This window comes from Chiloscyllium plagiosum, unplaced genomic scaffold (genome assembly GCF_037043375.1).
Source record: "Chiloscyllium plagiosum isolate Xiang-an unplaced genomic scaffold, Cpla_swu_hap1 HiC_scaffold_23, whole genome shotgun sequence".
NCBI lineage: Eukaryota > Metazoa > Chordata > Chondrichthyes > Orectolobiformes > Hemiscylliidae > Chiloscyllium > Chiloscyllium plagiosum.
This window is the reverse complement of record NW_028270161.1, coordinates 58,907,234-58,920,463: the sequence shown is the minus strand read 5'-3', so window position 1 is coordinate 58,920,463 and position 13,230 is coordinate 58,907,234. Positions and strand designations below refer to the sequence as shown.

The following is a 13,230-nucleotide window of genomic DNA, read 5'->3' as shown; positions in this document are numbered from 1 at the left end:
AGGCTGGGATGTTTTTCCCTGGAGCAACAGAGATTCAGGGGTGACTGTATAGTGGTTTATAAAATCATGAGAGATATAGATAAGGTGAAAAGCAAAGGTCTTTTCCCGAGGGTGAGGGAGTTCAAAAGAAGGGGAAAATATTTTTAAGGTGAGAGGAGAAGGATTTAAAAGGGAACTGAGGGCAATTTTTTCACAGAGGGTTGATATATAGAATGAACTGCCAGAGGAAGTTAGATAAAGGTACACACAACATTTAAAAGACATTTGGACAGTTACATGAATAGGAAAAGTTTGGAGTGATGAAGGGTGTGGATCCAAAATGTTAACTCTGATTTCTCTCCATAGATGTTGGCATACCTGCTGAGCTTTTCCAGCAATTTCTGTTTTGGTTCTGATTTCCAGCATCAACAGTTCTTTCAGTTTTTATTTAGGTTTGGATGGATATGGGCCAAACAAAGGCAAATGGTGCTAGTTTACTTTGGAAAAGTTGGTCAGCATGGATAAAGGGTCTGTTTCCATGCTATATGACTATAAGACTATGACAATAAATACTGGCCCAGCCAGTGATGTACACTTACCATTAATGATGTTTTGAAAAAGTAATAATTCATCAGCTGATAGAGTTATCCTGTGGAATGAAAGATTGTCAAGTATCCCATTAATTTCCAAATCCTAAGCTTAATAGGATTGGATGTTCTGTGTTAAGGTTTCAAAACAAGCAGCCTTTGTGAAATTAGGAAAATAAAAATTGACAAAGACAAATTGGAAATCAACAAAGTTGGTGCTGTTTCTCTGGCTGGGTCTGGCCTCTAAGGTATCTTTTGGGTTGCCAGTCGTCCAAGCCATCTCCAGGAGTGAGATTCATTTCTTGGACATGATTTCAGTCAACTTGAGGGACATGAAAAATAATCGTCCCTTTTTCTCACATCCTTTAATGACTTCATTCGTGATTCAAAGATCAGAGATAGTGGGAAGGCCATGGTTGGTCTGCAGGTAGGGTCAATTTACAGGTTGGGATTTCAGGTGGTGAAAGCTGCAGAAATATGTCCTATTGTAACTGAAAAAACTCAGTCACCAGGATGTGCTGCCAAACCACAAAGTGCAGTCAGCCAGTGGTTTAGCTGGGGTCAATGTTGGTTGTGATTAGCTGTAGAATCAGCATATTTCAGTCACAGAAAAGAGAAAGGCGAAGAGGAGATCTGATAGAGGCTTTCAAAATCAGAAGCATTCTGGACTGAGTAAACAGGGAGATACTGTCCCTGTTTGTAAAGGACAGGGCACAGCTTTAAAGTGGAGTAAATGTCAGGTCAGATAACACTTTCCTTCTACAAGTAGCTAGAATGCACTGCCTGGAAATGTGGTGGAAGCAGGTTCAATTGAATCTTCAAGAGGGTATCAGATGTTTATTAAATAGAAAAGGCAAGTGTTTAGCATGAAGACAAAATGCCCAGAGAGCTGGTGCAGACATAGTGAACAGAAGGCCTCCTATTGCACCCGAACAGTTCTCTAATTCTGTGAATATCAAAATGCAGGCAACCAATAGATCTGTACAAGAAAAAAAAGGAAGAAGTTTTTGTTCATCTTCAACAAGTAGTTTATTGAGGTGCAATTCTCTGTCACTTTGAATTTAGAGCTAATTAGTAAAATGATATAATATTTTGAATTCATAAGGTATCATTAGCATAGTTCCTGTGATACTATTGAGCACTGACAACACAAATTAATTGTCATCTTGCTTCAGGGTTTTCTACAAAGCAATCTGAAACCCGAAACAAGGTTGTGTTACGATATGAAGATGGACAGCCAAATCAAATCAGCCTCCCATTCCCTGGAATTACAACACAGTCAAATTAAATTACTTAATGACTCTTAAAATTAACCCCAATGGCTACTAATCTTTTTTTTAAGTAACAGGTACCAGACTTTGTGATTAACTAATACTAGACACCAGATTTCTAGCATAAATAAAATACTTAACAATTTATTAATACAATAGCTTTAGCACATCAAAATTAGACAAGATAATGTAATTAATGTCTATGATTTAAACCTAATCTTCTTTGATTCTAGTCCCCATTCTTGTGCAAGGTCAGACAAACAAAGAGACATAGTTAAGGGAGAAATCAAAAGAAAAAAAATGAGAAAAAAAATGTCATAACAAAGTTCACTTAAAGCAGATTCCATGATTTGTAATCTCACAGGCACATGGGCTGTATCTTTCCTGGCTTCTGAAGATACTAATGCATGCAAATAGCATTCAGTAAAGTCTGAGGAATATCCATATAATACTTTGAATTGAGATTCTATTCATTGAACTTTCAATAACATGATAAAGGGAGGATAACCAGGGAGCAATCAAACCTCCATCCTGTAGCTTTCACAGTCTCAATTTTTATATCTTAAACACAGTTCCAAAACCAGTTCAAACTTAGGTTTGTCTTTCTTAGACTGGTCAACCCACAGAGAGGCCCCAGTTAACATTTAATATCTGCTATCTGTTTGACCACAATGTATCCCAAAACCGAAACATCTGCTATCTTTTTTGAACAAAAATCAACCTGCAATTAACATTCAGGCCTGGCCTCATAAGCAAACATCAGTTTGTTCCCCCTTTATTTTTAAACAAGCTGCAACGCACTCCGAAGATTATGAGGGATAGGATTTCTGACTATTTGGAAAAGCATAGAATGATTAAAGGCAGTCAGCATGGCTTTGTGAGGGGCAGGTCATGTCTCACAAATCTTATTGAGTTCTTTGAGAAGGTGATGAGATATGTTGACGAAGATCGAGCAGTGGATATAGTGTATATGGACTTTAGCAAGGCATTTGATAAGGTTCCCCATGCAAAGGCTCATTTATAAAGTCGGGAGGTATGGGATACAGGGAGATTTGGCTGTATGGATTCAGAATTGGTTGGCTGACAAAAGGCAGAGAATGGTTGCAGATAGAAAGTATTCTGCCTGGAGGTCAGTGGTGAGTGGTGTCCGGCAGGGCTCTGTTCTCGGGCCTCTGTTCTTTGTAGTTTTTACAATGACTTGGATGAGGAGGTTGAGGGGTGGATTAGTAAACTTGCTATTGACACAAAGGTTGGAGGTGCCGTTGATAGTATCAAGGGTTATTGCAGGCTGCAGCATGACATAGACAGGATGCAGAGTTGGGCTGAGAAATGGGGCAGATGGAGTTCAACCTGGATAAATGTGAAATGATGCAATTTGGAAGGTCGAACTCGAATGCTGAATATAGAATTAAAGACAGGATTCTTGGCAGTGTGGAGGAACAGAGGGATCTTAGTGTTCAAGTGCATAGATCTTGCAATGTTGCCACCCAAGTGGATAGGGTTGTTAAGAAAGCATATGGTATTTTGGCTTTCATGAACAGGGTGATCGAGTTTAAAGCCACGAGGTTTTGCTGCAGCTCTACAAGACCCTGGTGAGACCACACTTGGAATATTGTGTCCAGTTCTGGTCGCCATATTATAGGAAAGATATGGAGGCATTGGACAGGGTGCAAAGAAGGTTTACCAGATGCTGCCCGGACTGGAGGGCTTGTCTTATGAAGAGAGGTTAACTAAGCTTGGACTTTTCTCTCTGCAGAGCAGGAAGAGAGGTGACCTGATCGAGATGTACAAGGTAATGAGAGGCATAGATAGAGCCAGAGACTTTTTCCCAGGGCAGGGTTGACTGGCATGAGGGGTCATAGTTTTAAGATATCAGGGGGAAGGTATAGAAGAAGTGTCAGAGGTAGATTCTTTACGCAGAGAGTTGTGAATGTATGGAATGTGTTGCCAGAAGTTGTGGTGGAAGCAGAGTCATTAGAGACGTTTAAGCGACTGCTAGACATGCACTTGGATATTAGTGAATTGAGGGGTGCATAGGTTAGGTTATTTTATTTTAGATTAGGAATATCCTTGGCACAACATCGTGGGTCTAGGGGCCTGTTCTGTGCTGTACTTTCCTATGTTCTATGTTCTATTACTTTTAGTTCTCAGCTCTCAGTTCACGACTCCAAACCAAAAATGAATAAAAAATAACAAATGAAATAATAGAAGATCAGGAAGGGTTCTATCAGTTGCTGATCTATCTATTTTAGTTACTCGTACTCTGGATGAAGTTCCTGCAGAATAGTTCACCATCATTTAGCTGAGGATTTGGACTCAGAACTGTTAATAATCCAGGCAGCTTTTATTTTCATATGCGATCTTTCCTTTGGTAATGACATACTTGATTAGATCCTGATGACCTCCAAACTGATAAATCAAGTGCTCCCACCTTTAAAACAAAAGACAGGGATTTACTCTGGCAATGTATGTATCACACTGCAGCTTTCTAAAATAATCTTAATTCCGGCTTCAACTTGGAAACATCAACTGCATTTGCAGAAGTTGGAGCAAAGTGTAAAAAAAGAGAGCAGCACCCAGATCAAAAAAGGATGATGTATACAATCAGAGCTGAAAATGTGATGCTGGAAAAGCGCAGCAAGTCAGGCAGCATCCAAGGAGCAGGAGAATCGACGTTTCGGGCATGAGCCCTTCTTCAGGAATGAGGATTCCTAAGGAGGATCCCCTCCTTGGATGCTGCCTGACCTGCTGCGCTTTTCCAGCAACACATTTTCAGCTCTGATCTCCAGCATCTGCAGTACTCACTTTCTCCTAGTTGATGTATACAATTAGCAGATTAAACGTAATTAAGGCATTGATCTGCCCAAAAGGGGCAAAAACAGCAAGCTAAATTCATTGGTATGTTGTAGATTTTTCAACTCCTTATAAAGAAAGACTTGCAGTTATATAGCACCCTGTGCATCTGAAAGTAAAGGAAATGCTTTGAACATAATTTATTACTATAAAATGGGAAACATGACACCCAAGCAACACTAGTATGAGAATGAGCAGAGAATTTATTTTTCTGGTGCCAATGAGGGTTAAATATGAGTGAGGACAACAGACTTAATATTCCTTCTGAATAATGCCAGGATGTCTTTTACATCCACCGGAGAGGGTGGAAAGCTCTTTGGTTAACGTCTCATCTGAAGCAATCCCTGAGGACTGCACTGAAGTTTCAGCCTTGATTTATTTGATAATCCAAACTGAGACTTGAACCCATCACTGGTTCATTCTGCTGGACCATTGGTAGCTGCTGAATTTTGTAAGCTATTCCTGCAGGAGATTTGCAGTCATTATATGCCACACTTGTACTACTTTCATACATCCACTGTCATCCAACTATGCCTAGATTTTTTAAAATTCATTCACAGGATGTGGGTATTGTTGGCTGGGCCAGTATTTATTGCCCATCCCTAGTTGCCATTGAGAAGGTGGTGGCGAGCTGTCTTCTTGAACAGCTGTTATCCTTATGCAGTGACCATCAGTGTTTGGGGTGGCATGATGGCTCCATGGTTAGCACTGCTGCCTCACAGCAAGGGACCCAGGTTTGATTCCTACCTCAGGTAACTGTCCGTGGGAAGTTTGCACATTCTCCCCATGTCTGCATGGGTTTCCTCTGGGTGTTCTGGTTTCCTCCCACTATCCAAAGATGTGCACGTCAGCTGAATTGGCCATGCTAAATTGCCCATAGTGTTACGTTCATTAGTCAAGGGGAATATAGGGTAGGGGAATGGGTCTGGGTGGATTATTCTTTGGAGAGTCAGTGTGGACTTGTTTGGTCTAATGGCCTGTTTCCATACTGTAGGGAATCTAATCTAATCTAATCCATAAACCCACAATACCATTGGAAATTTGAGTTGAATGAGCTTCTGGTCAATAGTAACCCCAGGATGTTGACAATGTGGAAATTCAGTGATGGCATCTCCATTGATTGTCAGGGGATGGAAGTTAAATGATCTCTTTTGGAAACGGTCATTGCCTGGTATTTATGTGATGTGAATGTCACTTGCTACTTGTTGGCCCAAGCCTGGATGTTGTCCAGATCTTATTGCATTTGAACATGGACTGCTCCCCAGTATCTGGGGAGTTCTGAATGGTGCTGAACATTGTGCAGTCATCAGTGAACATGCCCACTTGTGGACCTTATGATGGAGGGAAGGTCATTGATAAAGCCCTTCATGATTGGGCCTTGAGTACGACCCTGAGGAACTCCTACAGAGTTGTTCTGGAGTTGATTTGACTGACTTCCAACAACTACAATCATCTTCCTTTGCACCAAATATGACTCCTATCAGCAGAGAGTTTTCCCCCATTGACCCCCCTCTCCCTCCTCTCTTCACATTGCCCTCAAGAAGAGATCATGAATAATGAGTAATTAACCTGCTCACTGGTCTGTAAACCAGGTTACAGTATGGGCATTTGTATAAACAGCACTTTTTCAAGTGGTTTGAGACAATGGGAGAGATCATCACTTTATACCAGTGTAAATGAAGTCAGTAATTCATGACATCGTTATATATTGGGCTCTGACAGCGAAAGTGGGACTTGAACCCATGATCTCCTGGCTCAGACTTGGGTGTGCCAACCACTGAGCACAGTCAAAATTGCAGCCTTGCCATCAGTGACTTAAATCCCAGTCTCCCATATGACAAGCTGTGCACTAACCATTACACAGATGCTTAAAAACACAGAATCTACAGCTTTCCTTTTCAAATCTGGATTATCCAATAATTTAAACAACCAAATTAACAACAGCAGCAACTTTGATTTATATAGCACCCATAACTTAAAGAAACACCACAAGGCAGTACATGAGAGTGACTATAAAGCAGAATCTGACATCAAATCATGCAAGGTTCCACCTAGGCAGCTCACCAATGGTTTGGGTGGGCTTAAATAGGAAACAACTGTGGAAAGGCAAAGAGGATTAGAGAGAGAATTCGAGAGTTTTGATAGCAAAGTAGAAATTCAGGATGATGATAATTACACTCCAATAAATGACCTTCAATCCATCATATAGTCAAGAGTAGGGATGTTCATCAATGATTGCACAATGTTCAGCACCATTCACAACTCTTCAGGTACTGAAGCAATCCATGTTCAAATGCAACAAGATCTGGGCAATATCCAGGCTTGGATGATAACTAAACTATCAAAAGACACTTATTAGACCTCAGATGAAGTGTTATGTACAGTTATGGGTATCACATTCTAGGAAAGGTGTAAATGCATTGGAGAGAGTTCAGTGCAATATAGAATAATGGTTCCAGGAATGAGAAACATCGGTTTTGAGGATAGATTGAAGATGTTGGGACTGTTCTCTTTGGAGAGAAAAATGTTGAGTGGAGATTTGATAGCAGGCTGGGCAGAGTCGGTAGGGAGAAGCTGTACCTGCTTGTCAAAGAAACAAGAGCAAGAGCAACAGAGCATGGATTTAAAATGATGTGCAAAAGAAGCAAGGTGAAGTGAGATTAATAACTCAGTGAGTACTTAGTATATAGAATGCACTGCCTGGAAATGTGTTAGGGAAATGTGAGGCATTCAAGAGGGCATTGGATAATTACTGGGATAGAACTGGGTGAGACCCAGGGAAATAGAGAGGAAAGGGATCAATCTGAGACTGGTACAGTTGAGAAAAGAAGCGAGTCAAACAGGCAGGGACAAAGCAGAGAACAAGGTAGGACTGATAAATTAAACTGCATTTATTTCAATGCTAGAGGCCTAACACGGAGGGCAGATGAACTCAGGGCATGGTTAGGAACATGGGCCTGGGATATCATAGCAATTAAAAAAATGTGGCTTAGGGAAGGACAGGACTGGCAGCTTAATATTCCAGGATACAAATGCTACAGGAAGAATAGAAAGGGAGGCAAGAAAGGAGGGGGAATGATGTTTTTGACAAGGGATAGTGTTACAGCTGTACTTAGGGAGGATATTCCCGGAAATACATCCAGGGAAGTTATTTGGGTGGAACTGAGAAATAAGAAAGGGATGATCACCTTATTGGGATTGTATTATAGACCCCCTAATAGTCAACAGGAAATTGAGAAACAAATTTGTAAGAAGATTTCAGTTATCTGTAAGAATAATAGGTGATTATGGTAGGGGATTTTAACTTTCCAAACATAGACTGGGATTGCCATAGTGTTTAGATGGAGAGGAATTTGTTAAGCATGTACAAGAAAATTTTTTGATTCAGTATATGAATGGAACTACTAGAGAAGGTGCAAAACTTGACCTACTCTTGGGAAATGAGGCAGGGCAGGTGACTGAGGTGTCAGTGGGGGAGCACCTTGGGGCCAGCGACCATAATTCTATTCATTTTAAAATAGTGATGGAAAAGGATAGACCAGATCTAAAAGTTGAAGTTCTAAATTGGAGGAAGGTTAATTTTGAAGGTATTAGGCAAGAGCTTTCAAATGCTGATTGGGGGCAGATGTTCATAGGTAAAGGGACAGCTGGAAAATGTGAAGCCTTCAGAAATGCCTTCAGGGTGAAAGGAAAGGCTGGTAGGTATAGGGAATGCTGGATGACTGGAGAAAGTGAGGGTTTGGTTAAGAAAAAGAAAGAAGTATATGTCAGGTACAGACAGCAGTGATCGAGTGAATCCTTAGAAGAGTATAAAGGTAGTAGGAGTATACTTAAGAACGAAATCAGGAGGGCAAAAAGAGGACATGATATAGCTTTGGTAAATAGGATTAATTAAAATCCAGAGGCTTTTTACAAATAAATGAAGGACAGAAGGGTAACTAGGGAGTGAATAGGTCCCCTCAAAGCTCAGCAAGGCGGTCTTTGTGTGGAGCCGCAAGAGATGGGGGAGATACTAAATGTGAATTTTGCATCATTGTTTACTGTGGAGATCGATATTAAATGTAGGGAAATAGATGGTGACATCTTGAAATATTACAGAGGAGGAAGTGCTAGATGTCTTGAAACACAAAACGGTGGATGAATCCCCAGGACCTGATCAGGTGTACCCTAAAACTCAGTGGGAAGCTAGGGAAGTGATTGCTGGGCCCCTTGCTGAGATATTTGTACCATCAATACTCACAGGTGAGGTGCCAGAAGACTGGAGGTTGGCCAACGTGGTACCACTATTTAAGAAGGGTGGTAAGGAAAAGCCAGGGAATTGTAGACTGGTGAGCCTGACGTTGGTGTTGGGCTAGTTGTTGGAGGGAATCCTGAGGATGTACATGTGTTTGCAAAGGCAAGGACTGATTAGGGATAGTCAACATGGCTTTGTGCATGGGAAATCATGCCTTATACACTTGATTGAGTTTTTTGAGTAACAAAGAGGATTGATGTGGGCGGAGCAGTGGACATGATCTATATGGACTTCAGTAAGGTGATTGACAAGGGTCCCCATGGGAGATTGGTTAGCAAGGTTAGATCTCATGGAATACAGGCAGAACTAGCCATTTGGATACAGAACTGGCTCAAAGGTAGAAGACGGAGGGTTGTTTTTTACACGGGAGACCTGTGACCAGTGGAATGCTACAGGGATCGGTGTTGGGTGCACTACTTTTCATCATATATATAAATGATTTGGATGTGAACATAGGAGGTGTAGTTAGTAAGTTTGCAGATGACACCAAAATTTGAGGTGTAGTGGACAGCAAAGAGGGTTACCTCAGAGTACAATGGGATCTTGATCAGATGGACCAATGAATTGAGGAGTGGCAGATGGATTTTAATTTAGATAAATGCGAGGTGTTGCATTTTGGGAAAGCAAATCTTAGCAGGACTTATACCCTTAAGTAGGGTCCAGGGGAGTGTTGCTGAACAAAGAGACCTTGGAGTGCAGGTTCATAGCTCCTAGAAAATAGAGTAGCAGGTAGATAGGATAGTGAAGAAGACATTTGGTATGCTTTCCTTTATTGAGGAGTTGGGAGGTCATGTTGTGGCTGTACAGGATGTTGGTTCGGCCACTTTTGGAATATTGTGTGCAATTCTGGTCTCCTTCCTATCAGAAGGATGTTGTGAAACTTGAAAGGGCTCAGAAAAGATTTACAAGGATGTTGTCAGGGTTGGAGTATTTGAGTTATAAGGAGCGGTTGAATAGGCTGGGGCTGTTTTCACTGGAGCATCGGAGGCTGAGGAGTGACCTTATAGAGGTTTACAAAATCATGTGGGGCATGGAGAGGATAAATAGACAAAGTCTTTTCCCTGGGGTGGGGGAGTCCAGAACTATAGGGCATAGGTTTAGGGTGAGAGAGGAAAGATATTAAAAAAAGAGACCTGAGGGGCAATGTTTTCACACAGAGTGTGGTATGGGTATGGAATGACCTGCCAGAGGAAGTGGTGGAGGCTGGTACAATTGCAACATTTAAAAGGCATCTGGATGGGTATATGAATACGAAAGGTTTGGAGGAATATGGGCCGGATGCCGGCAAATGGGACTAGATTGGGTTGGAATATCTGGTCGGCATGGACGAGTTGGACCGAAGGGTCTGTTTCTGTGCTGTACACTACATGATGCTGTAGTGTGCAGGGAAAAGGGGGGAAGGCAGGAGATTGGCACTTGGTAATGATGCTCATTTGAAGTGCTAGTGTTGCACTATGGGCTGAATGGCCTCCTTCTGGACTATAATAATTCTACCATTATCACAGATCATTTACATGAAGCAATTTTTCTTTCAGAGGGGGTCCTCTACTTCTCTTAACTCCAGCAGCAAACATTCAGCAAATTGAATTCTAAAAACTATTAAAGATTTGTTACATGGAGAATAAGCTCGAGTTTCAAAGTCCATTTCAATAAAAGGGAAGTGAAGAGCAGGACACAAGCCAGTTCTTGCTGAAATATGATGTTGGTGGAGCGTTAACTCTAACAGTAGAAAATGTTAGATTTCCCTTTAATAGAAAGTTCAATGTCAGGTGACTCTTTGCATTGATTTGTAATTACAGCAAACCTTTTATTAATTGGTACCCATGGGACAAAGCAGTGTGCGAGTTAATCAGATAAGCAAGACTCCACCCAATCAATGTAAAATTACACACCAAGTCACGGAAACATAATGCATGTATGGAATGACCTGCCAGAGGAAGTGGTGGAGGCAACAATTGCAACATTTAAAAACCATCTGGATGGGTATATGACCATCACTATTATACTTAATTTACAGCATAAATTACTTCAATAATAAAGTAACTTTGCCTTAAACAAAAATTAGTACAGAGAGCCTTCTCACACGCTCCTTCAACTGACTGCTTTTTGAAACCATGAGGTGGAAGTGCCGATGTTGGACTGGGGCAGATTAAAAATCACACTGTGCCAAGTGACAGTACAACAGGTTTATTTGGAAGTACAAGCTTCAAACAAGCACTGTTCCTTCATCAGGTAACCAGTGGAGTAGGATCATTGGACATAGAATCTATAGCAAAAGATCATAGTGTCTTACAACTGATGTGAGATATTGAATAAACCTAGACTGCTGTTAATAGACAATAGGTGTAGGAGTAGGCCACTCTGCCCTTCGAGCCAGCACCACTATTCATTATGATCATGGCTGATCATCCTCAATCAGTATCCTGTTCCTGCCTTGTCCCCATAACCCTTGATTCCACTATCCTTAAGAGCTCTATCCAACTCTTTCTTGAAAGTATCCAGAGACTTGGCCTCCACAGCCCTCTGGGGCAGAGCATTCCATACACCCACCACACTCTGGGTGAAGCAGTTTCTCCTCAACTCTGTTCTAAATGGCCTACCCCTTATTTTTAAACTGTGTCCTCTGGTTCTGGACTCACCCATCAGCAGAAACATGCTTCCTGCCTCCAAAATGTACAATCCTTTAATAATCTTATACATCTCAATCAGATCCCCGCTCAGCCTTCTAAACTCAAGCGTATACAAGCCCAGTCGCTCCAATCTTTCAACGTAAGATAGTCCCGCCATTCCAGGAATTGACCTCGTGAACCTACGCTGCACTCTCTCAATAGCCAGAATGTCTTTCCTCAAATTTGGAGACCGGAACTGCACACAATACTCCAGGTGTGGTCTCACCAGGGCCCTGTACAGCTGCAAAAGAACCTCTTTGCTTCTATACTTAATTCCTCTTGTTATGAAGGCCAGCATGCTATTAGCTTTCTTTACTGCCTGCTGTACCTGCATGCTTACCTTCATTGACTGGTGTACAAGAACACCCAGATCTCTTTGTACTGCCCCTTTACCTAACTTGACTCCATTTAAGTAGTAACCTGCCTTCCTGTTCTTGCCACCAAAGTGGATAACCACACATTTATCCACATTAAACAGCATCTGCCATGCATCTGACCACTCACCTAGCCTGTCCAGGTCACCCTGTAATCTCCTAACATCCTCCTCACATTTCACCCTGCCACCCAGCTTTGCGTCATCAGCAAATTTGCTAATATTACTTTTAATACCATCATCTATATCATTAATGTATATTGTAAAAAGCTGCAGTCCCAGCACTGATCCCTGCGGTACCCCACTGGTCACTGCCTGCCATTTCGAAAGGGAGCAGTTTATCACAACTCTTTGTTTCCTGTCAGCCAACCAATTTTCAATCCAAGTCAGTATTTTGCCCCCACTATCATGTGCCCTAATTTTGCTCACTAACCTCCTATGTGGGACTGGATCTCCCTTGTCCATCTTCAGAGTTACATCCTCAAAAGATTCCAGAAGATTAGTCAAGCATGATTTCCCCATCATAATTCCATGCTGACTCTGACCTATCCTGTTACTACTATCCAGGTGTGTCGTAGTTTCGTCCTTTATAATTGACTCCAGCATCTTTCCCACCACTGAGGTCAGACTAACTGGTCTATAATTCCCTGCTTTCTCTCTCCCTCCTTTCTTAAAAAGTGGTACAACATTAGCCACCTTCTAATCCGCAGGAACTTATCCTGAATCTATCAAAGTCTGGAAAATAATCACCAACGCATCCACGATTTCTCGAGCCACGTCCTTCAGTACCCTGGGATGTAGACCATCAGGCCCCGGGGACTTATCAGCCTTCAGACCTAACAGTCTCTCCAACACCAATTCCTGGCAAATATAAATTCCCTTAAGTTCAGGTCCTTCAGCCACTGTTACCTCAGAGAGATTGCTTGTGTCTTCCCCAGTGAACACAGATCTGAAGTACCAATTCAACTCTTCTGCCATTTCTTTGTTCCCCATAATATATTCCCCTGTTTCTGTCTTCAAGGGCCCAATTTTAGTCTTAACCTTTTTTTTTCTTTCACATACCTAAAAAAGCTTTTACTATCCTCCTTTATATTTTTGGCCAGTTTACCTTCATACCTCATTTTTCTTCTGCGTATTTCCTTCTTAGTAATCCTCTGTTGTTCTTTAAAAGCTTCCCAGCCCTCCGTTTTCCCACTTATCTTTG

At 41.5% G+C, this 13,230-nt stretch overlaps 1 protein-coding gene across 4 annotated transcripts in view; it reads right to left on the bottom strand.

The window, feature by feature from the left end:
• The window catches only part of amdhd1 (amidohydrolase domain containing 1), a 44,302-nt gene that overhangs the window by 13,338 nt on the left and 17,734 nt on the right, over positions 1-13,230 (bottom strand). The window contains exons 9-10 of one of the 4 annotated variants that reach the window (XM_087999727.1): positions 4,221-4,268; positions 1,399-1,545 (exon numbers count right to left, since the gene is read on the bottom strand). The exons of 1 other annotated variant lie outside the window; for it this stretch is intronic. In XM_087999727.1, the coding sequence (XP_087855853.1) occupies positions 1,428-1,545; positions 4,221-4,268 (166 nt within the window). In that variant the 3' untranslated portion in view covers positions 1,399-1,427. 2 more of the 4 variants (XR_015761199.1, XM_043713301.2) reach the window with 2 other exon arrangements.